This window comes from Phocoena sinus, chromosome 2, assembly GCF_008692025.1.
Source record: "Phocoena sinus isolate mPhoSin1 chromosome 2, mPhoSin1.pri, whole genome shotgun sequence".
NCBI classification, from domain to species: domain Eukaryota; kingdom Metazoa; phylum Chordata; class Mammalia; order Artiodactyla; family Phocoenidae; genus Phocoena; species Phocoena sinus.
The window spans coordinates 52,077,113-52,102,637 of record NC_045764.1 but is presented as its reverse complement, the minus strand read 5'-3'; the positions used below and the strand labels follow the sequence as shown (position 1 = coordinate 52,102,637).

The 25,525-nt window shown below is 42.7% G+C and overlaps 1 protein-coding gene across 4 annotated transcripts in view; it reads right to left on the bottom strand.

The window, feature by feature from the left end:
• Nucleotides 1–25,525, bottom strand: part of LRRK1 (leucine rich repeat kinase 1) — a 127,551-nt gene that overhangs the window by 59,502 nt on the left and 42,524 nt on the right. For all 4 annotated transcript variants that reach the window (XM_032622973.1, XM_032622974.1, XM_032622975.1 and 1 more), the window contains exons 3-6: nucleotides 20,132–20,295; nucleotides 17,439–17,610; nucleotides 12,934–13,113; nucleotides 12,367–12,515 (exon numbers count right to left, since the gene is read on the bottom strand). In XM_032622973.1, the coding sequence (XP_032478864.1) occupies nucleotides 12,367–12,515; nucleotides 12,934–13,113; nucleotides 17,439–17,610; nucleotides 20,132–20,295 (665 nt within the window). The remainder of the gene's footprint in view (nucleotides 1–12,366; nucleotides 12,516–12,933; nucleotides 13,114–17,438; nucleotides 17,611–20,131; nucleotides 20,296–25,525) is intronic.

The window sequence follows — 25,525 nt, the reverse complement described above, 5'->3', positions numbered from 1 at the left end:
GTGGGGCTGGCAACTGGGCCCTGAGCAGACACAGAGAAGGGTTCTCTGCCCCAATGCTGGGGGAGGGGTGTGCCTCTGCAATTTTGAGAACCCACAAGAGCAAGTTCCAACACTGCCTCCTTACTAGGTCTCTACTGAGCCCACAAAGCAGAATCTGCATCTCTTCTCCCTGTGTTCCCATCTCACTGTCCCTTGAGGGGACAGACGAGAGCTCAATGACAGCACAGCATGACACAAAAAAGGCAGTCAGTAGAATTAGTCTTTCCAGTCAAGACACACGTGTTAAAATAGGGGAGAAATACATAGAATGTTCTAAAATGTATTAATGAACCCTTGGCCTACATAAAACCCAAAACTTTCTTTTTGTGGGTAAGCAGATTCCTGGGTGGTGGTTCCTTGCTGAACCAGCCAGGAAGACAAGAGCCACCTTCTGACATGTGAAGGAACAGTCAGGGCACCAGACATCCGGAGAAGTGCAAAACCAACAGGTCTAATCTGAAAGGAGCAGACTCATTAAAAGGGCTGAAGAACAAGCCAAAAGAAACTCTAAAAATGAAGGTGCTCAAAGCAGCAGAGCCAGTCACAGAATCTGAAGACACATCCCAGGCCACCTGAGTGATGTCAGTGCTTGTGCAGAAGGGGATCTGTGCATGAATGCCAACAAGTTGGGGTAAATTTCAAGCCTACGAGTGTCTTTCAGGAGCCCAGACTGTCAGAGGAGGCTCTAAGTGAGGTGGAGTCAGTTGGACAGAGGATCAGCACGCTGGAGACAGCAACTCTGGTCCAGTCTCCCTGTGCTGGTGAGGGCCATGGCAAACTGGGACTATGCCCCACATCCTCGGCCCTGGAGAACCCTCCATGCAAGGCTTCCAAACACCTACTGCTCAAGTCCCTGCACCCTGGCAGGGATAGGCTCTCAGGAGGGAGGGGGCATTGAAAGTGAAAGGATGAGAAGGAGCCTGGGCCTTGACTGGCCATCTGCCTGTGCACGTGAGGTGGCCACGGTGGGCAAACCAGGCCAAGGGCAATGGAGCAACAGCCATAAGGATGGTGTCATGGGCTGAACTGTGTCCCTGAAAAAGATATGTTGAATCCCTAGTACCTGAGAAAAAGTTTATTTGAGCTTATTTGGAAACAGGGTCTTTATAGAGGTAATCAAGTTAAAATGAGGTCATTAGGGTGGGCCCTCATCCAGTATGACTGGTGTCCTTATGGAAAGCGGAGATTAGACACAGAGGCAGACATGTGCAGAGGGAAGATGATGAGAAGACACGGGGAGGATGGCATGTGGCTGGAGTGATGGGTCTACAAACCAAGGAACACTGAGGACTGCCAGTAGCCACCAGACACTAGGAAGCGGCAGGGAGGGGTCATCCACTAGAGCTGTGACAGGGAGCATGGCCCTGCCAACACCCTGATGTCAGATTCCAGCCTCCAGAACTCGAGGCAATACATTCCGGTTATTTTAAGCCAAGCAGTGTTTGGTACTTTGTTATGGTGGCACTGATACAGATGGTAACAAGTCAAATGACAATTGGAGAAGTCAAGACCTGAGAATCCGGAACATTCCATCAACAGAAGCCCACAGATTAAGAAAGGAAATGAAAGAAGCAGAGATTCTTGAAAGCCAGAAGGATGTCTCTTAAGATAAGCAGATTAGAAACATAATAAAAAGGTGGGAAAAGGACAGTAAAACCAGTCATTAATTTAGGGAAAAGCCTGGGAGGACTCTAGGGTGTAAAAGGAGAATTTCGAAAATGACCTGAGAATACTAAAGGGAGTAAGAGAAGGGAGAGGAAAAGAGAAAGGGGAGGACAGCCTTCCTTCTAAACTCAGAAGGAAGATAAATTAAATGACTCACTTAAACAACTTAAATTAAATTAAACGACTTAGTGAGAGGAAAAAAATGAAATCAGTTCTGACAAAAGCCTGCCTGCTAAAAATATTATAAATGTCAGAATTAGTAGTGGTTAGCTACCAATATAATTTCAAACAAACAAACAAAAAGGGAAACATAACCAAGGAAGCCAGATCAATGAGAAATGTAAGTACAAAAATTACTTACAAGCAAACCTACAATGGCATTTTAAATAGTCAACACGGAACAGTCTGTTGCCTCCAAGGGCACACTCAAACCTGAACCCTGTAGGGGAATCTTCTGGAAGTTGAGCTGTGATCACATGATAATACCTTCCTGGTGACTCTTTGCAATGCATGCACAGAACTTTTTCAAATGACCCTCACAGTAACCCTGTAAGCACAATTTGCACATAAAGAGCCTCAGTGAGGTGACCTGTTTGAAGGTAACAGAACCAGGATCACGATTCAGGTGCCTAATGTTCTGTCTGGTCCCTGCCTACCAGGCACCATGTTCATTCACATGGCCATGGAATAGCTGACATGATTTCAAAGGCATTAGGAGAGATAACCAAGGTGACTCAATAATGATAAAGACACTTAACCACAACCCCCAAAATACAACTATGCTAAATCTTTGTGTTCCAACACAGGTCAAATTTGTAAAAAACAAACCCATGAAAATTCAAGAAAAATAGTAGCAGGATATGATAGGTCAAATATGCAAAAAATGAATGGAGGACACTACAATAAGAATGGGAGATGACCAAATACTAGGGAACAGGAGAACGAATTCTGTTTTCAAATCAGTATGAACTTGCACATAAATTGATTACATTCTGTGTAAGAAGCAAAAGTAAAAGGAGAAAAAGGGGGAAAAAGGCCAAGTCTCCTACATATCTTATGCCTGGACAAAGGCAAAGTAAAGGTAGAGACCAATGACGAAAGCAGAATTAAAAGGTGTCCAATTATTTGGCCATTAAAAATGCCCTTTCAAATAATGCTTGGGTAGGAGAGAAAACCAATTCACAACAGTAGAGTATATTTTTAGAACAACAGAAACGTCACAAGTAATGGGGAAAAAACGAACAATTCTGATCACAGTTACAAAAAGGAAAAAGTGAAGCATGATAAACTAGCTCTGCCCTGCTTAGAATGGAAAGCTAAAAGAAAGCAGGGAAATGAAAACAAAATTAGACTAAAAATAGAAAAACCAAAATGAAGTAAAAACAAGGAAGTTGGTAAATAAAACCAATTCTAGAGTTGTTGGAAAATAATAAAATTGATAATCAATTGACTAAAAATAAAAGTACCTTAATAATCTAAGAATGAAAATGACAATCTAACAATGGCCGAAAAACAATGTTTAAGTTGTGGGAGACGTCCTCAGCCAGAGCTAACAAACCAAATAATGATGTTGAAATGCAAAATTTAATTCCAAAATAAAAAATTCTCAAAGTGACACAATAAGAGTAAAAACAAAACAATGTATATGAGACAAACAAATAAGGAAACTAAAGAATCACTCTCCAAAGGCTCCTAATTCAATATAATTCTTTTTCAATCCAATCTTCAAAGAACAAATAGTCTCTGTGTTACATACATGGTTACTTAACAGAAGACTCACTTTATTTTATGAGTAAAACCAATTACTTTGCAAGAGCCATTAAAATTCTAGCCAACTGCATGCAAACACATGGATGCAAAAACTGTAACAAAATCTTCTCTAATGGAAATCAACAAGTGAACTCAAAGGTTTCAGTTCTGCAACCAAGGAGGATCTATACCAAGAAAATAGCACTGTTGGTAGTAACTTATGGAAAACCATCAGCACATTTTGTTAAAGAAAAGTGGCCCTCTTTTAATCATCTGAATGCCAAAACATAGTTAATAAAATTTATCACTTTTTCTTCGCTAAAATCCTTAAAAATAGATAAACAAGGTTTGTTTTAAATCAACATTGTGCTTTTTTCCATGTAGTATTTCAGTCATTCCTTTGAAAAATAGGAAACTTACCAAAAAAAATCTCCCTTCCAACTCAAGAATTTTGCCAATAGCAATATGCAAGAGAGAGAAAAAAACAAGAAATAAAAATACTATCTCTGCAGTTACTAAGCTATTCAACTTTCTGTTGAGAGAACCCTGTTTCCTCAACTTTTAAATAAAGACAAAAATTTCTACCTCATAGACTTGTACAGAAGATTAAAGTAGAATATTTGGCAAAGTACTTTGTTAGCCATGAAGTCCTATGTAAATGGAAGTTTACTACATATATAAAATTTTATCCATCCATCTATTCACCTATTCATCCATGCATCCATCCAGGTATCCATCCATCCGTCCACCCACCCACCCATTTTCCATCCATCCATCCATCCATCCATCCATCCATCCATCCATCCAAGCAACCACTCCTCATCCTGTTCCAGGCCCTACAATGAGGGGCAAACACAGGGTGAGCAAAGCTGGACAAATTCCTGCTTTCGTGAAGCTTCCAGTCAAATGGGGGAATTGACATTAAACAAGAATGTCACCAGAAAAGACAAGCCCAAACTTTGTTAAGTGCTCTGAATAAAATGGCAGGAAGCTCTAAGAGATGGAAGGGGGGATGTGACCTGGCCTGTGGGCTGGGGCAGGCTTTCCTGCGGACGTGGCGTACGGCTGAGGTGTGGAGGTAGTGCTGGTGTCCAGGGGCAGCGCTGTGCTGAGCATGAGGAGACAGGCACGCTTGTCCCTGTTGTGTGGTGTTCACCCTGCGGGTAATCATGGCCAGTAGAGTTCCCCCTGCTGCTGGACATTTGGGTTTTGTCCTCCTAGTTTCTCTTATAGATAGCAGTGCTTTGAGCAGTACAGTTGTGGCAATTACGTTTTTTTTCTTTTGAGTTACATCCTAGAGGTATCTTTCAGAAAGGAAATACCAAATTCAGAGCTGTTCTCTGGGAGAAAAGAGTTTTATAGCTTTTGTCACATGACGCCAATTACTTTCCACACATACGGAACCAATTTATAGTGCCAGCAGCAAGGCTTTGGTGTCCCTTTCTCTTTGACGCTGCCAAGTGCCTAACTTAGCATTTATATTTATTTTTGCGAGTTTAATAGGTATGTGATGGTACTTTCAAGTCATTTTAATTTGAATTTCTGTAATTGCCAATAAGATTGTATATGTTTCCATGCCATGAATTACTATCTGTGTTTTCTCATGTGTAAATTAACTGTTCATTTCTCCTAACTTCTTACCCAAGGGCATTTGTGAGCAATGTGACAGCAAGGGCCGTGGCTCTGGCTTGGGCACTGCTGAGTCCCAAGCAACTAGTAGGTGATATATAAACACTGACTGAATTAAACTCAATTATCAACTGACATATAATTGAGTCAATGGTGCTTTTTGGATTTCAGTTTCTGTCAATTCTTTTTTCTCAAGTATCTGCTAATGTTTTTCTTTTTTTAAATTTCTTTAAAAATATAATTTTACTATATTAGTATATTATAGTAAAATTATATTTTACTATAAATAAGTTTAATATATATATATCATTTATCTTATTTGTGACTATATGTCTTTATACATCTTCATATATCTTTAAAATTTTGAAATGGAATCATTTTCTTCTATAACTGGAATAAATTTGCTTTTTAAAAGTATATTCTGATGAATTTCCAGTGCTTAACTTTTACCTGTCTGGAATTTATTCATATCATTATGAATGTACTTGTCTATGCTGATATCCAATAGTTCCAATGACATTTGATAATGTTTTCTTATTCTTTCCTGATTGTGTTTTCTAGTTTGTCACATAAGTTCAAATAATAGTTTTAGTATTTCTGCATCTCTATGAATCATTTTCTCATTGTAAACTAAATGTAAGTGGTTTGTATAACTGCTGTTTTGTATTATGTTTGATGATCTAGTGGGACAGGCCACCAGGAACACCTACCTGAACGGTTACACAGTGCACCTGCTCAGCTGTTCTACCCTGTGACCCTCACTATCTGTTCTCAAGTTCTAGGAAGCACTCACCATGTGGACAACAACACAGTGGTGAGTCTATTCCACAGAGAAAGCGTATGAATGGGGCATGAGAGTGGGGAAAGATTTGGTATTTGGAAACTAGAGAAAACAGTAGAATAATTGGCTAAATTTCAGGGCACAGGAAAAGTGGAGCTGATGGAAGAGGCCCATAATAATAATTCTGAGTTTGATCTCATAACTCTCAGAAGGCAGGTGAAGGCTCTTCCCTTCACACAAGCCAGCAGTGGAAAGGCCGAACCACAGGCAATCAGGCTGCTCCCAGTCTGCCTCTCACCTGCCAGGGCCCTACTGCCCCAGAGACTTACATCTGCTCTGTGAGACAGTACCACCTGCTGTGAGGAGGACGTGAGGAGCTGAGAAGGTGCAGGGTGCAGATGTAGAAATGTTCTACAAAGTGTAAAATTCTTGAATAAGACTCTTGTACCAAACACTAGGCCTAACCTTGGGCAAGGATGTTCCCCAGAAACCTTAGTGCTCACAATGTCAGTAGCCCTTGGTCAGCTGCTCATGAAGGCCCCAGCAAAGGCTGAGAAACCACACTTGCTGCAGCCTGCCCTTTCTGAGTATCCCATGTATGCAAATCCTCAGACCCACCAGATCACTCTGATGGAGAAGGGCTGCTTCAGCTCCCAGAATGTGCAGCCAGGATGTTTGTGCTTGGGCACAGATACAGGCATCTGAATGGCCAGTCACTAGGAATGTTTTTTTTTTTTTTTTTTTGCGGTACGCGGGCCTCTCACTGTTGTGGCCTCTCCCGTTGCGGAGCAACAGGCTCCGGACGCGCAGGCTCAGTGGCCATGGCTCACGGGCCCAGCCGCTCCGCGGCATGTGGGATCCTCCCACACCGGGGCACGAACCCGTGTTCCCTGCATCGGCAGGCGGACTCTCAACCACTGCGCCACCAGGGAAGCCCACTAGGAATGTTTAACGTACATCATAAGCCAGAGCTGATCCAAAAATGACAATAGTAGTAGTAGTAGTAGTAATAAGTGATCCTCTCTAGGTTTGCTGCCAGATTTGAAATCATTAGGGACTTATAAAGAAAATTAATAATTCCCCAACTGTGTAGTTTCAGAATCAATTTCAGCTCTTGTGGACTTACTCCTATACTCAGAACAGCCCAGCGTGCCCTCCGGCCCAGCCCTCTAACTGCTGAATGGGGCAAACACCGTGGTTAGTTCAGGCCCTGCTTAGGCCTCTCCTGGCATTTCTGTTTTCCTGCTCCTTCCCGGGTGTGCCAGCATCAAAGTGTTGTTTCTCATGGCAACAAAGCAAACATTGACAGGACAGTCACCAGGAACACAGGCCAACTCATTAAGCATTCAGGCAAAGGTTTGGCGGTTTTCCAGAAGGGCACCCGTGAGCCAGAGCCAGGAACAGCTTTGGCCAGGTCTGACTTGGCTTTGCTTTTGCTCTTTTAAAAGTGTCCAGACCATGTGGTGTGGGCTCTCAGACTTTCCTTTCCAAACAACATCAAAACCTAACTGAGCAGCCCGCCCGCTGCCAGTGGAAAATCAACGTGGGCTTCTCAGCCATTCCCCGTTTGCCAGCAGAGGCAGGTTCTGGCAGCCTGAGAACTAGGCTGTGCCTGACACAGAGGCGTGGTGAACCTCGACTGGCCGTGGCTTCCACAGAGGCAGCAATTACATTAAAAAATATCAACTAGCTAGTGGGGGAGGCAGAACACAAATACAGAAAAAAACAAGATGACTGCTTCAGCAAGGTCACTGCCATGAATGCCAGCAGGCAAGGGAGTTTTCAGGCTGTGTACACATGGCAGCAAAGCACCCTTTCAGTGCCTGCCCTTGTCTAATATTCTGAACAAAAAATGCCAGTTCAACTCCACTGCACACCTGGGAAGGTCAAAGCACTTACCTCTGGTTTCTGAGTCATCATTCCTGACACTGGACCCCTCCGCGCTAACCCCCTCTCTTCTGCTGGCAGCACAGAAGGAAAGTGTTGTCACAGGTTAGAGATCATGGCAGCCAGACGCACACACTGGCTGCACACACTGCAAGGCCCTTGAGTCTGAAATTCACTTGAATAAAAAAAAAAAAATACCACCTGCTTTGGGGAAGCCCAAGGAGTCTTCATGACTCAGGCTGCACTGTAATTTCATTTTCTCTTCCAATTCTACCCAAAAGGGCGAAGAAGAAGAAAAGCAACATTGTCTTTTCTTTGTCTTCGCCTTTGCAGAATGCAATAATCACTTCCATGCTCTATCCCTATCTTGGCAAATTAGCAGGAGTTACCCGTAGAAAAGATCACAGACACAGATGTCAACCATTTCTGCTTTTAACCTTAAGCCAAGAAAATGCAAGTCACTGGGTACACATTAGAATCATCTGGGGAGTTTTTAAAACTACTGATTTGGGTCCCATCCCAGAGATTCAGATTTAGTTAGTGTACAGTACGGCCTGTGCATCAGGATTTTTAAAAAGCCTCCAGGAATTCCAATTACAGAAAAGTGTGAGAACCACTGATCTACATGAAAGACCTGGGAGGTACAGTTCAGGAATCATGAAATGAGAAAATCCCCAAGTTAAGAAGGCTCAGATTCTGGTCTGAGTATCACTGTTTAATATTTTCTGTTCTTGGACAAGTAACAGAATATGTCTAAACCTCAATACTTTCATCTAGTAAACAGATTATATTTCTTGCAATTCTTACTAAAGTGTTGTATGGATCAAATATGAAAAGAAAGTGCTGGGAAAAACACTGAACACTACACACATGTAAGGGTTAGATGATCACTATTTATTTCCTTTTGCAACATGAAGCTGATGTTTAATGTTTATTGAGCTCTTATTATGTTCCAGGCCTTGTGCTAAGTGCACACCTGGCCTCCAAGGTAGATACAATGATTAACTCTGTTTATAACTGAGACCAGCCAAGGCACAGACAGCTAACAAGTTATGGAAAATAGAATATCACTGTTCTCTAGAAACTAGGAAACCAGCAATGATAAGAAAAAAGTAAAAAGGAAACAGCAATACATATAATCAAAAAGATGGGAGGAATAAACCAATATGACAGGTCCCACACAAATGTGAGTTGGGTGGGTTCCTCTTTCAAAAGACACAGTCTCGGATGGGATTAAAAACTCAATACTGTTTACAAAAAATACACCTAAGAGAAAATAAAAACTGAAAATAAAGGCTGAGGAAACTTAAACAAGGTTGATGCAAAGAAAAAAGAGCAGTGTGGCCATGTGAAGAGCAGACAAACCCAATTTTAAGGATAGAAGCATCGACGGGATTAAGGCAGATATTTGATATAACGAAATATGTTAAAATGGCTCATAAACCAGGTGTATGAAGCAAAAACTTCTAGAATTATATGAAGAACTAGATAAAAATCAGTAGATGAGGAAACCAAGCCTCAGAGATGTAAGTAACCAGATGGAGGTCCTAGAGCAGTGAGGCCTGGAGCCCAGATTAGAGCCAGGAAGTCTCCTGCCAGAGCCTCACCTTGACCACAACACCATCAACCAAACACTCAGAGAAGATGTCAAGAAGGTTTCAGTACAGATAAAAGCCAAAATGAATGAAGGAACAAACAAAATAAATCGTAAAAAAATAAAGAAAATCTAGGTCCTTGGTAGGAACACTAGAATACATAAATCCCTGGCTGGTCTGATTAAATTCAAAAGAGAAAAAGTAAAACTGTTCAACATCATAAATCAACAGCATAAATGGGAATATGGGAATATAATAATGATAATAACTACTAATATAGAAGAAAAGAATTACCAAAAAAGGTAAATGTAACACACTATGATGGCAAATTAAAAAATCTAAAGGAAATGGATGATTTTCTACCAAAATATAACCTCCTGAACTGCACATAAGCAAAAGCAGACAACCTGAACTGATCAATGACTTCAAAAGAAGTCCCAAAACAAAGACCTGCTTTATCTAATCAATCTTTAACAATAAATAATTCCTATGAAACTTCTCCAGATTGTAATAAAATGGGAAGTTCCCTAAGTCATTCTGTAAAGCTAACATAGTCTTATACCAAAATCTCATAAAGATAATAAAAATAGAAAATTATAGATCAATTCACCTATAAATACAGGTGCAAAAACTGTAAATAAAATATCAATAGGTCAAATCCAGCCATAAAAACACCAATTAGCATTATTACAAGATTTCAATATTGGGTCAATATCTATCATCATCATTCATTACATAAACAAATTAAAGTAGAAAAGCTCTGTGAATATATCCATAGCTGCTAAAAAGAGATCCAACAAAATTCAGCAACATTTTCTAATAAAAATCCTAAGCAAAAAGGAATACATGGAAACTACCTAAATATAACAAGTCTATTTACCAAAAGTCTATAGCAAATGACCATAAACTGCTGATGCCAAGACATTTAAAAACAGGAAGAGAGATACATCTGCTCTTTTCAGATGATTCAACTTTTGACATTTCTGCTGATAATCAGTAAGCCATGAAATAAAGTAAGTTATATAAATATTAGAAAAGATAAGACAAACCTGCTTTAAATTTGCAGATGACTTGATAATATACCTAAAAGTTTCAAGGAACTCCTCTAAAAACTAGAATTAGTAAGACAAGTTGGTAAGGGGACTGGGTAAAACAAATAAACAGAAGAGCTTTCCTTCATACCAGCTGGAAATGGGTAAGAATTATATATATTCCATTCAAACAGTGGCAAAAACAGTAATAAATAAACAAAATAGGTTCAGGAAATCTTTATGAGGAAAACTATAAAATCCCATCAAAGAACATAAACGCAGCACAAATTGCCATGGGAGTCACCATGGGAAATGCACAAAATGGAAAAACGAATGTCTGATAACAGTCAAGATATTTCTGAAAAAACCAAATAAGGAGTAGAAAACTTGCATTAACAGGTTGTAAGGTTTAAATAAAATGCCTATAATCAACACAGTATAGCACTTGAACAGAAACAAATTAATAGGCCAGTGGACCAGTGCAGAGAATCCCAAAATGTATACAGGCATATATTGGGGGAAATGGCATTAGTGACATTTCAATTCAGAGGGAAAATCAAAGTTTATTTTAAAAATTGTGCTGGAATGACTGATCATCCACCTAGAAGAGAGGAATCCTAGATTCCCTCCCTCAAACCACATATACAAATAAATACAAGAAAAATCAAAGCTTAAAATATAAAAAATAAAAGAGTAAAAATAGTATAAAAGACTCTAGGAGAATATTTATATAAAATCGAGGGTGAAATGACTTTCTTATATAACCCAAATGCCATAAAGGAAAAAACAAACATATTTGATTATATATTCTTATATCTTTGTTATCTCAAAAGATAACAGACAGAAGACAAATAATGGATTGGGAAAAATATTGGCAACATGTATGATAAACAAAGGCTTAAAATCTCTAACATACAAAAAGACTCTCCAAAATGAGAAGGAAAAGGTGAGTAATCCTTGAGAAAAATAATCAACAAACTGTAACAGGCAACTCACATAAAGGGAAATGCAAATAATTGATGATGATATGAAAAGATGCTCAATATTATTAAGAATAGAAATGTGGACATTAAAACATGGAGATTCCATTTTTACCCATCAGAGTGATGAAAATTAAAAGGCTCCTGGACATCTAGTGCTGGCCAAAGTATGGGGATAGATATCCCCATGCAAAGCTGGTGAAAGTGTGAAACCAGAAATAATCCAAATGTCCACCAACAGGAAAAGGGCTGTCAACTAAGCTACATTCACTCTAGATTTAAGGCACGTATTTAAAAGAATGAGATGTAGCCACATTGACTGATCAAAAGGGGGAGTCGGTGATAGAGTGCTAAATTTAAAAAGTCAAGTTGAAGATAATGTAAACAATGCAATATTATTTTTGTTATTAAAATGGTAAACTAACTAGAACTAATTCCTGTATGTGTTTTTTTCCCAGTTTTATTGAGCAATAATTGACATACGACATTGTATAAGCTAAGATGTATGACCTGCTGATTTGATACATTTATATACTGCAGAATGATTACCGCCTGTAGCCTTAGCTAACACCTGTACTATGTCACCTAACTACTATTTCATTTTTGTGGTGAGAACATTTAAGCTTTATTCTCTTGGAAACTTTCACGTATATAATACGGTGCTATTAGCTGTAATCAGTGCTGCACATTAGATCTCTGGAACTTCTAGCTGAAGTGACCAACCTTCGGCTATATGACCAACATCTCCCCATTTGCCCCACCCCCCAGGCGCTGGCAAACCATCTACTCTGTTTCTATGGTTTGCCTTTTTTAGATTCCACATGTAAGTGAAAACATACAGTATTTGTCTTTCTCTGTCTGACTTCTTTCACTCAGCATAATGTCCTCAAAGTCCATCCATGTTGTTGAAAATGGAAGGATGTACTTCTTTCTCATGGCTGAAAAATATTCCACTGTATATATACATCACCTCTTCTTTATCCATTCATCCACAGACAGTGACTACTCACCATTTTTCCCGGACAATTGCTAGGCAAGGCACTTGCTTCGATGAAATACTTCCTGAGGAGATATTTGCTGGGGTCAGGACTGTCCAGTAAGATGTAGGAACAGAAAAAGGCCCCATGCCGAAGCAGGAATATGGCAATGTCTTCATTCCCTAAAGGACAGAAAGTGGAGAGCTAAGGGCATTTGGATGCAAGGTGTGTCACAGTTGTCCAAAAGGGCAGACACTCACATGTGAAATAAAAATGAAAAGGGCACTGGTGCTGTTGAACTTCTCTATTACCTCCCTTGACGCCGGAAGGTTCCTGTTAGTGACAGAACTTTTGTGGGGCTTTGCCCTTTGAAGTGCCTCCTAATATGGTCCCATTTGCCACGGTTGGCCCCTGTCACTGAAATCCCCTTGCAGGAGTGAGTAGGGGGAAGGAGGAAAGAGGCAGACCTTTTGAAGACGCAAAGAATGGAGTTGCGAAAACCTCCACAAAGGCCATTGGAGAGCAGAAGTTGAGTGTGAAGGATGGGCCCACATCTTGACAGGGTGATGGCTTTCATGGGTGTACTGACTGGGGACCCACCTGACTTGATGGCCGCGTAGAGTGGAAGGCGCACGATGACAGGGAACTCATTCTTCCTGACTGCATAGCTCTCTGGGTCGGCCCCGTGCGTCAGGACCAGGAGCTTCACCACTGCCAGGTGCCCCCGCTGGCAGGCCAAGGCCAGCATCCAGTTCAGTAATCGCTGGGGGCTGCAGGGACCTGGCAGGGATGACAGGACAAAGGGAGAGGGTGGCTGAAGGGACTGGTTGTTCCTGCCCTGAAATCCCCTTCGATCACGGCCCTATTTCCTGCTGAAATTTGCTTCCGTCAAGTTGACAGTGTCTATGGAAGTCCCTCTGAATTGCATATGACATTTCCCCACATCATTATAAACCCACCTGCTCATCGAATAACACCAACTGAGGAAAAGTAGCATTCAAAAGCAGCATTCAAAACAGTGTGATCTTAACAATGGAAATAAGACTAGAAAGAACTACCTTCAGTGCTGCAGAATTATCTCTGGGTAGTGGGATTGTGAACATCCCCTTACTCTCTTCCTCACCCCCAGCCCTGACCTCATCCCTAGAGCAGCATCACACACAGGGATATGGGTTTTGGAGATAGGCAGTTTAGGATTAAAATATTTCAGCTGTGTGGGACCCCGGTGGCACAGTGGATAAGATTCTGCACTCCCAATGCAGAGGGCCTGGGTTCGATCTCTGGTCAGGGAACTAGATCCCACATGTGTGCTGCAGCTAAGAGTTTGCATGCCACAACTAAGGAGCCCGCTTGCCACAACTAAGACCTGGTGCCACCAAATAAATATTTTTAAAAAACATAGTGAATTTATCTGACCTCAAAAATAAAGATTAAAAAAAATATTTCAGCTGTGTCATCTTGGGGAAATTTCTTACCCTCTTCGTGACTCAGTTTACCCATCAGTAAAATGGGAATAATAACACCCCACCTCCCAAGTTTAATGAGAGGATTACATAACATAGTGTGTGTCAAGTGCCTGCCTCAATAAATTGTCATAACCTCTGTCAAGTGCCTGACATAACTCATTATGATATGTCATTATGTTATTAGAGTAATAATTTTCTGCATTTCCAAATTATCTGTAATATACATATATTACTTCCATAAGTTAAAAAAATACTTTGATGAAAAAAACAGATCAGCCTAAAACTTAGAGAACTACTCCCTGAAAGAACTGCCTACTTAATTCCAGGATAAAATAACACTTAACACACTGAATGAACAGAGAGAGCGTGGGCTGAAATGTTACAATATCTTCAAGTTCAAAGTAGTGCAATGACTTTTGGATCTAGCTGCCATGGAAAAACGATCTCATCCTCCACAAGGACACTTCCCAATTGCATCATAACACTGTCTCACTTCCAGAGGCGGAAAGTCCTCAGGAATCAAAGTGCTCTGAAGCCTGGAGAGAGTGACCCTCCCTCTGTGATATGAAACTGACCAGGAAATAGGGGTGAGGCAGAGAAGGCAAGAATTAAAACCCACCACATAAGGTACCTGGCATTATGCCTGGGCTGTAGCAGGTGCTAAATAAATGTCCCTTCTTTGCCCTCAACTGATAACTAAAATGAACAATTCAAAGCAGGAGGTATAGGAACAGAAAACAAATTACCCCTCTCCATTACTACCAGATATCTGGCTATGAGAAGTGCAGTCATCATGCTGCTAACTTCTGTTGAGGATGTAAGTGTGTCATTCTTAGGAGGCAGGCCCTGTATTTCACAGTCATAATTTTAATATGAGGAAACTGGAGCTCAGGGAGACTTGGGAACTTGCTGAGGGTCCCACAGTTGGTAAATGGTAAAGTCAAGCCTTAAGTTCTGCTTTATCTAAAACCAAAGGGTGCTCTCTTAACCGTACAAACCCCTACATGTATTCTATAAGGCCCAAATCCAGCAACACTCATAGAGCCCATCTTTCCACCTCCTCCTTCTCTTCAGCCCTGCTCAGCTACAAGACCAGGAATTACATAATGATGTCCTTCAAATGATGTTCATAATTACACAACGATGTACCCACACCCCATGGAACTCTCATCCATCCTATTCTTGAACCCTGCCTTCATTCTCTAGCTGCCTCTTGTCTTACCTTACTCTCAACAGTGGCTACCTTCCCTACAGGCTGGGAATTCCCAGAGAACACAAACTGTTTTGCCCACCTCTGCGCTCCCCACAGGGCCCAGCACAATGCACTGGACTCCTTCAGTCCTCAGCAGCTCTGTCCTGAGTTGAGCTAAAGACAGGACACCCCTGGGAGCAGCTGAGAACCATGCGCAGGTCCACCCAAGCTCCCTGTTCTGCAAAAGCAGGCAAACCAGGCTCTTCCCTTGCTTGTCTGCCAAGTAAACTCCTACTTAGCCTGCAAAGCCTGGCTCAGATGTCAGTTCCCTCTGAAGACTCCAGCCTGCACCCAGACAAGACCATTCCCTGATGTGTGCTTGCAGACCACTGTGTAAATATTTCAACCTTCGCATGGTTACACCTTTCTGCCTCAATTTCCTCTACTTGACCAGGACCTACTAAAGGGCTGGGATCACCTTTTTGAAAAGCCTCTGTGTCTATCAAGTTCTTCAGTGTGGCCAGTACTTGGAAAATGCTCAATAAATGTAAGATGCCCAATGAGATGTCAGCTGGCATAGACTCTCTGGGAATAGAACAGAGCTACTCTTGGAGATCCCCGAGGACAGGGAATCAGCTTTGGCTCCTTGGGGGCTCCTTCCTGCCCTCCTATAACTTGCTCGACCCAAACAGCATCTATGGGCCCTAACAGTGCCCTGATTTCTGTTTATAAACTCATTCTCCTTCCAGCCACAGGAGAGGCATGCCAGCTTGGAACCAAATCTGAGCACAAATCTACCTCAAAGCACATAGCTGGACACCCTCTAACAGTAGTACTGCATAATTGTGGGGTCCCATGAAAAACTTAAAAATGGGATCCCTTGGACTTCCCTGGTGGTGCAGTGGTTAAGAATCCACCTGCCAATGCAGGGGACATGGGTCCGATCCTTGGTCCTGGAAGATCCCACATGCCGTGGAGCAACTAAGCCCATGTGCCACAACTACTGAGCCTGTGCTCTAGAGCCTGCGAGCCAAAACTACTGAGCCTGCATGCCACAACTACTGAAGCCCACAGGCCCTAGAGCCCACGCGCCGCAACTACTGAAGCCCACGTGCCTAGAGCCCACGCACTGCAACAAGAGAAGCCACTGCAACGAAAAGCCGTGCACCACAATGAAGAATAGCCCCCGCTCGCCACAACTAGAGAAAGCCTGTGAGCAGCAACAAAGACCCAACGCAGCCAGAAAAAACAAAAAAAATGGGGTCCCTTGTTTAAAAATTATTAAAAATTTCAAGAGGGCTGGGACTTCCCTGGCAGTCCAGTGGTTAAGACTTTGCCTTCCAATGCAGGGGGTGTGGGTTTGATCCCTGGTTGGGGAGCTAAGATGCCACATGCTTCGTGGCCAAAAAACCAAAATATAAAACAGAAGCAACATTGTAACAAATTCAATAAAGACTTTAAAAATGGTCCACGTCAAAAGAAAAATCTTTAAAAAAAAATTTCAAGAGTGCAACTGCAGAGTGTTAAACTAAGTGTGGGGTCCTTCTAAGTGCAGGGCTCTGTGTGACTGCACTGTCACATACCCATGAAGCTGGCCCCACTCCCTCACAAAATCCTAACTCCCAAGACCACTCTAAGGCAATGCCTCAGCCTATAGCTGTAGTGATGCCTGGACTTAAACAGTGTCACAGATCCAAGGCCATCATGGGAAATCAAAGGAGACCAGGACACCTTGAGTCCACCAGAGAAAAAATTAACTTGTTATTAAAAAAAGCAACATAGCATGGTACATCCAGACAATGTAATGTTATTCAGTAATAAAATATATATATATATGAGCTCTCAACCCATGAAAAGACATGGAGGAAACTTGAATGCAAATTGCTAAGTGGAAGTAGTCAATCTGAAAAGGCTATGTACTGTATGAATCCAACTATATGTCATTCTGGAAAAGGCAAAACTATGGAGACAGTAAAGAGATCAGTGGCTGCCAGGGGTTGGGAGAGAGGGGGATAAATAGGTGGAACACAGATGATTATTAGGGCAGTGAAACAATTCTGTATGATGCAGTAATGGTGGAAATATGTCATTACACATTTGTCAAAAGCCATAGATATACAACCCTAATGTCAACTATGGGCTTCAATTAGTAATAACGTGTCAATATTGGTTGGTTCATCAATTTTAACAACTGTACCACTCACACAAAACGCAAATAACAGGGAAACTGTGGGAGATGGTATATGAGAATTCTCGGTACTTGTTCATCAGTTCTTCTGTGAACCTAAAACTGCTTTAAAGAATACTCCCAGATTTCTGGATCTCATGACTGGTAAACAGTGTGAAGACATAAACATTTTGAAGTGCAGCCCCCCCAAATACCTGCCTGATTCCTAAGAAAAGAGGGTCCCTGAGAGGTGGTGAAGAGCTCATGCTCTGGGATTTACCTGGCAAAGACTCGAGTAATTCCTGCACGACATCAGTGTGCCCAAACTGTGCTGCCACCACGGCTGGGTTGTCGTCGGTGGGCTCCGTCGGCAGCTCCACCAGTCTCTCAGTGAGAAGATACCGGACGGTCTCCAGATCCCCATATGCTGCAGAGATGCTCAGGAGCTGGCCCTGGTCAAAACAGAACAGGGGCAAGATGTCAGCAAGACGAGTGCTGTTGGGAACTGCCAAGAAAATTGACTCTAAATGCTTCACGAAGTCCATGGGCAAGATTGGAGCTGTGCTGCCCAGGATGGCAGCACCAGCCACATGTGGCTGACAAGGCTTGAAATGTGGCTCATACAAAGTGAGATGTGCTGAAAGTGTAAAATCATATGGGATTTCAAAGACCTAGTACGAAAAGGGTAAACTATCTTGTCAATAATTTTTATACTGATTACATGTTGATCTTTAATATATGCTGGTTAAATAAAATAGATTATTAAAATTCTACCTGCTTCTGTTTACTTTTTTAATGTGACTATTAGAAAGTCTGATCTTATAAATGTCTCATATTCTATTTCTTTGGAACAGCATCATGAAAGATATCTCAGGCAGGTATCAAAATTCTTCATGTTATTTGAATGTGCAAGCCAGGGCTGCTGTCCTGTGCCTTAGGTTTGTGCCTCTGAGAGCCCTCTTCTCACAGGAAGCCTGGTCTTTTTCTCAGTCAAAGGTCAGCACATGTCCCATCTCCTTGCTCACAGTGTCCCTTGCACTGGGAGGCCTCTGTCACCGTCTCTGCATAGCTAAAGCCTTTTTGGCTCTCTCACCGAGGCTGCGGTACCTTGAATGGACACTTATTCATCTTGCCACACAGGTCATTTGAGCCTGAACACATGCTCTCCTGTATTGCTTTAAAGTCAGGTTTCTTAAGATATAATTTATGCATAGTAAATTCACCCTTTTTACTGCACTTTGATGAATTTTGACTAGGTATAACACAATCACAATCACCACCAGCAAGAGCTAGACTACTCCATTGTCCCCCAAAAGCCATCTTGTATTTGTGTGTACCCACCCCCATGTCTCTGGCTCCTCTGCTAGACTGTGGGTTCCTCGGTCCAGTGTCATGCTGGTTCTCCACTGAAGAGTCACGCACAGGACACTGACGTTGGTGCCAAATGGACATGCCACGTTGAATCCTGGCTCTGCCACTTACCACCTATGTGTCTTTGGACAAGTGCCTTGACAGCACTGTACTCCAGTTCCTTCATAATAAAATGGGGATCATTACAACTCCCCTTAATCTCCTTCATGGCAGGCATTGAGGGAAGTGGGTATAAGGAACCCAGCTCACAGAGGGCAGCCATGCTAACGAATTTGTGAGTGGGCCAACCCATGAATGCATGGGCGTGATATCACAACCAGGGCAGACTACTGACACGGGCGGAGGGAGGCACAGACTCCAGGCTGTCTGCTGAACAGCCCTCCTTGTGGGAAGCCACCCAGTGTCAACCCAAGGGGCCAACAAGTCTGACCTGCTCATGTGTGCATCCCAGTTCTCCCCATAAGAAGAGAGGCCTTTGGCCATATATGCTGTGAATTCATAATAGGAGGAATCAAAAATGCCCTCCCCTCAATAATTCTCAAGCACATGTACTTGCCAATTCCCCCCAAAAAATTCTCTTACAATTTTGAGAACAGGTTTAGTAATTGAGTTATTTCCAACTATTAATTATATGGAGACATTAAACCTGTGCTAATCAAAGTATTGCATCAGTAAAGTGCTTCCATGGCTAACAGTCAATAAGAATTTCCCACAAGGACCAGAATGTGGCAATGGTCTTCTCAAGCTGTAGGTGGGCAAGATGGTTGATCTCTACAAGCTTTTTGGAAAAGTTTGGCATGTGTTTCAAAATTTAAAAATTGCTCATACCCACATTCTCAATTCCTGTTAACCTAGGCTGAGAAAATATATTGACAATAAGAAAAGGATTAGGCAACAAACATTCAATACAGCATGATTTACAGTAGTAAAAAATTAGAAACAATACAAATATCTAACCAAAAGGAATAGCCAGGTAAGTGACACTGTCTCTACTAGATGGAATGTCATGTCGCCATTGAAGGTGATGCTCATAAGGAACTTATACAGAAAATTGTTCATATAATATTATGTGAGAAAAAGCAGTATGCAAAACTATACATAAATAGGCTTGTATGTATATTAGAAACAATAACAACGACAAAATGAATGTTCAGATCAGCAGCCTGGAAGAGAGTATACCAAAAATGCTAAGTGGGATTGTTTGGATGGATTAGGAATATGATTACTTTTTTGTTCTTTTTTTCTTTACTTTTATATATTTAAAAAATTTTCTTTTTTGAGCATGTACTATTTTTATAGTGGAAAAAAGTGTAAAAGAATATACTAAGTTAAACCTTCAGATTGCCATTTTGTCCTTTATATTTCTGTGACCCCCTCCCTGTCCCCCTGGGAAGGCAGGAGCAGTGTGTGCTTAGGTGATGACAGGCTGAGAAGTCCACTCGAAAGGACTGGCACCTGTAAGTTTACATGAGAAACAAGGTATTCATAACACAATAGAAATCCTCATTATGATTATAATGATAACAAGAAAACAACTTTAGTGGTAACCTTCGCCCAACCTGGGTCCCCAGCTCTGGCCAGAGGGGCTGGCATTGACCTTACCTTTTCCAGCTGGGACGTGCTCTCATCACAAGCTTCTCTGAGCAGGTGCTGGGCTCTGCTGGCGTCTCCTCGCTTGTATGCGGCATGAATGCCTTCCGTCCTAGGGCTCCGTGTTGTGGGGTCGCCACCTGGCATGGATAGTTTGCTGCCCATGTCCCCGGCACCTGGGTGGACAAAAGCACACACATAGCATGACCTCCACTGCCAGCGCTGCTCTTAGGAATCATCAGAGAGTGGGATATGCTCTCCAAGACATAAATCTGGAGGCTTTAGAAAGAGAAAGGGGTTGCCCTGAAATGCTGCCAGTGTCACCAAGTACAGCAGACTTTGGCACCTGCACCCTGCTGGAGGCCCTTCCTGCATGGGGCCATCTGTGAAGGCACAGGGAAGCTGAACACAGCTTGGGGAAGATTCTGCAGCTAGACGATGGCCTGGTGCGAGCTGCCTGGCAGGAAACTGCAGCTGCCAGGCTGACCTTACCAACAGCAACAGAGAAGCAAAGGCTTTGGTGAGAGAGCTAGTAGCCTGCCAAACTGTCCCACTGCTATATCCCTCAGAGGGATATGGTATCTAGTGGAGGAAGAAAGGCAGGTCAAATCCTGTGGGTGTGGAAATCTAGACCCTCTCTGCCTAGAAAACTCCACAAAGGCATGGGACTTAGAATGGTAGCCCTCATTCCATACTGTGCTGGGTCTGAAGACAAAGAAGTGAAAGCAGTCAGCCCTTAGAGCTCCCACTCTAGAACGCTTCATAATTAGGAGGTCTGTGGATCCCAAAAGGCTTCAGAGACTTCCTGCACATCCTAAAGTTGCACACAGAATTCTGTGTGTGTGTGTGTGTGTGTGTGTGTGTGTGTGTACATTTCTCTGGGGAGAAAATTCAAGGCTTCTACCAGATTTTCAAATGTGTTAGTGAACCAGAGTTAAAAGTTTTATCTCTGGGCTTCCCTGGTGGCGCAGTGGTTGAGAGTCCGCCTGACGATGCGGGGGACACGGGTTCGTGCCCCGGTCCGGGAGGATCCCACGTGCCGCGGAGCGGCTGGGCCCGTGAGCCACGGCCGCTGAGCCTGCGTGTCCAGAGCTTGTGCTCCGCAGCGGGAGAGGCCGCAGCGGTGAGAGGCCCGCATACCACAAAAAAAAAAAAAAAAAAATTAAAAAAAAAAAAAAAAGTTTTATCTCTACAGATATTACAGAAAAGACTACAATGAATGAGGAGTTAAATTTTGATTGTGTTGAGTGACAGCAGAAACAGGGACAGAATTCTATCATTCTTGACCAAGTTCACACAGCTTGTAAGAGGTAAACTGGGACTGAAGTTTGGTTCACGAGCTCTCAGGCTGGGGCTAAACCCACTCCATCTCTTTGCTACCTCTTTGAAGGGATAAAAAAACAGGGTTTTTTAAATGTAAAAATATAAATGCTGAGGAAGGTTGGCTTCCAAACATTGACATCACAAAAGTAAATCACATTATAGCAGCTAACATTTGGAAAAATTTTTTTTATATTTATTTTCAATAGCATAAAAATTCCATGCTTAGAAATAAATTTTTAAAAAGATGGACAAGATCTATATACCCTGAAAGCTATAAAACACTGCTGAGAGAAATTAAACAAGACCTATATAAATGGAAAGAAATCTCATGTTCATGGATTAGAAGAATCAATATTGTTAAGATGTCAATTCATCCCAATTTTATCTATAGATTCAATGTAATCCCTACCATAATTCCAATAGGCTTTTTTGGGGGTAAAAATTGACAATCTGATCCTCAAATTTGTATGAAAATTCAAAGGACTTATAATATCCCAAGCAATCTTGAAAAAGAAGAGTTGGAGGACATATACTACCTGATTTCAAGTCTTATATAAATCTATAATAATCAAGGCAGTGTGGTAATAGATCCGTGGAACAGAATAGAAAGTTGAGAAATAGACCCATACTTGTACACCCAATTAATTTTTGATAAAGGGGGTCAACACAATGATAAATGCAAAAATCTTTTCAATAAGTGGTGCTGGAACCGCTGCACATCCATTGAATAAAAAGAGACTTGGACCCCTACTTCTCACCACACACAAAAATTACTTTGAGATGGATCATGGATTTAAACATAAAGGTTAAAATTGTAGAGCTTCTAGGAAAAAAAAAATCACAGAATATTTTTATGACTTGAGAGTAGGCAAAGCTTCCTTAGATGGGACACAGAAAGTAATAACCATGAAAAGAAAAAAAATTCCTAAATTAGACTTTAACAAAAAAAACTCCTGATCATCAGAAGATTGATCTACCATTTAAAAATTATTTACTATTTGAAAATGAGTAGGCAAGTTACATACTGGAAGAAAATATTTCTAAAACATATATCCAAAAAAGGAATGGTATTCAGAAAATAGAAAGAACTCCTGGCAGAGCTGGAACTCCCGGCTCGGGGTCTCTTCCCTCCGCCGTCACAGAACTGCCCCAGAGCCCGAGGGGAGGGCGGCCTCACTGAGGCTGCCAGCTCTGGAGGGGCCCCGGTGCCCGAAGCCGCGACAGTCGTGGGGACGGCGGGCCGGATCACTCATCCTGGGGTAAGCCCGCTGCCATGTCATGAGGACACTCAAGCAGCCCTAAGGAGAGATCCATGTGGCAAGGAACTGAGGCCTCTTACCTACAGCCACGTGAAATCATCGTACCTAGGGAAAGATGGCGGAAGAGTAAGACGCAGAGATCACTTTCCTCCCCACAGATACACCAGAAATACATCTACATGTGGAACAACTCCTACAGAACACCTACTGAACACTAGTAGAATACCTCAGACTTCTCAAAAGGCAAGAAAATCCCCACGTACCTGGGTAGGGCAAAAGAAAAAAAGAGTAAACAGAGACAAAAGGATAGGGACGGGACCTGCACCAGTGTGAGGGAGCTGTGAAGGAGGAAAGGTTTCCTCACACTAGGAAGCCCCTTCGCGGACGGAGACTGCGGGTGGCAGAGGGGAAAAGCTTCGGAGCCGCGAAGGAGAGCACAGCAACAGGGGTGCGGAGGGCAAAGCGGAGAGATTCCCGCACAGAGGATCGGTGCCGACCGGCACTCACCAGCCCGAGAGGCTTGTCTGCTCACCCGCCGGGGCGGTTGGGGCTGGGAGCTGAGGCTCGGGCTTCGGTCGGAGCGCCGGGAGAGGACTGGGGCTGGCGGCGTGAACACAGCCTGCAGAGGGTTAGTGCACCACGGCTAGCTGGGAGGGAGTCCGGGGAAAAGTCTGGACCTGCCGAAGAGGCAAGAGACTTTTTCTTCCCCCTTTGTTTCCTGGTGCGCGAGGAGAGGGGATAAAGAGCGCTGCTTAAAGGAGCTCCAGAGACGGGCGCGAGCCGCGGCTAAAAGCGCGGACCCCAGAGACAGGCATGAGACGCTAAGGCTGCTGCTGCCGCCACCAAGAAGCCTGTGTGCAAGCACAGGTCACTATCCACACCGCCCTTCCAGGGAGCCTGTGCAGCTCGCCACGGCCAGGGTCCTGGGATCCAGGGACAACTTCCCCGGGAGAACACACGGCGCGCCTCAGGCTGGTGCAACGGCACTCCGGCCTCTGCCGCCGCAGGCTCGCCCCGCACTCCGCGCCCCTCCCTCCGCCCAGCTTGAGTGAGCCAGAGTCCCCGAAGCAGCTGCTCCTTTAACCCCGTCCTGTCTGAGCGAAGAACAGATGCCCTCCGGCGACCTACTCGCAGAGGCGGGGCCAAATCCAAAGCTGAGACCCGGGAGCTGTGAGAACAAAGAAGAGAAAGGGAAATCTCGCCCAGCAGCCTCAGAAGCAGTGGATTAAAGATCCACAATCAACTTGATGTACCCTGCATCTGTGGAATACATGAATAGACAACGAATCATCCCAAATTGAGGAGGTGGACTTTGAGAGCAAAATTTATTATTTTTTTCCCTTTTCCTCTTTTTGTGAGTGTGTATGTGTATGCTTCTGTGTGAGATTTTGTCTGTATAGCTTTGCTTCCACCATTTGTCCTAGGGTTCTATCCGTCTGTTTATTTTTTTTTATTTCTTTAAAAAATTTTTTTTCTTAATAATTATTTTTTATTTTAATAACTTTATTTTATCTTACTTTATTTTACTTTATATTCTCTTTCTTTCCTTCCTTCCCTCCTTCCTTCCTTCCTTCCTCCCTCCCTCCCTCCCTCACTTCTTTCTTCCTTCCTTCCTTCCTTCCTTCCCTTTCTTTCCTTCCTTCCTTCCTTCCTTCCTTCCTTCTTTCTCTCTTTCTTTCTTTCTTTCTTTCTTCCTACTTTTTTTCCCTTTTATTCTCAGCTGTGTGGATGAAAGGCTCTTGGTGCTGCAGCCAGGAGTCAGTGCTGTGCCTCTGAGGTGGGAGAGCCAACTTCAGGACACTGGTCCACAAGAGAACTCCCAGCTCCACATAATATCAAACGGCGAAAATCTCCCAGAGATCTCCATCTCAACACCAGCACCCAGCTTCACTCAACGACCAGCAAGCTACGGTGCGGGACACCCTATGCCAAACAACTAGCAAGACAGGAACACAACTCCATCCATTAGCAGAGAGGCTGCCTAAAATCATAGTAAGTCCACAGAACACACCCCAAAACACACCACCAGATGTGGACCTGCCCACCAGAAAGACAAGATCCAGCCTCATCCACCAGAACACAGGCACTAGTCCCCTCACCAGGAAGCCTACACAACCCACTGAACCAACTTTAGCCACTGGGGACAGACAGCAAAAACAATGGGAACTACGAACCTGCAGCCTACAAAAAGGAGACCCCAAACACAGTAAGATAAGCAAAATGAGAAGACAGAAAAACAGACAGCAGATGAAGGAGCAAGATGAAGGAGCAAGATAAAAACCCACCAGACCTAACAAATGAAGAGGAAATAGGCAGTCTACCTGAAAAAGAATTCAGAATAATGATAGTAAACATGATCCAAAATCTTGGAAATAGAACAGACAAAATACAAGAAACATTTAACAAGGACCTAGAAGAACTAAAGATGAAACAAGCAACGATGAACAACACAATAAATGAAATGAAAAATACTCTAGATGGGATCAATAGCAGAATAACTGAGGCAGAAGAACGGATAAGTGACCTGGAAGATAAAATAGTGGAAATAACTACTGCAGAGCAGAATAAAGAAAAAAGAATGATAAGAACTGAGGACAGTCTCAGAGACCTCTGGGACAACATTAAACACACCAACATTCGAATTATAGGGATTCCAGAAGAAGAAGAGAAAAAGAAAGAGACTGAGAAAATATTTGAAGAGATTATACTTGAAAACTTCCCTAATATGGGAAAGGAAATAGTTAATCAAGTCCAGGAATCACAGAGAGTCCCATACAGGATAAATCCAAGGAGAAATATGCCAAGACACATATTAATCAAACTG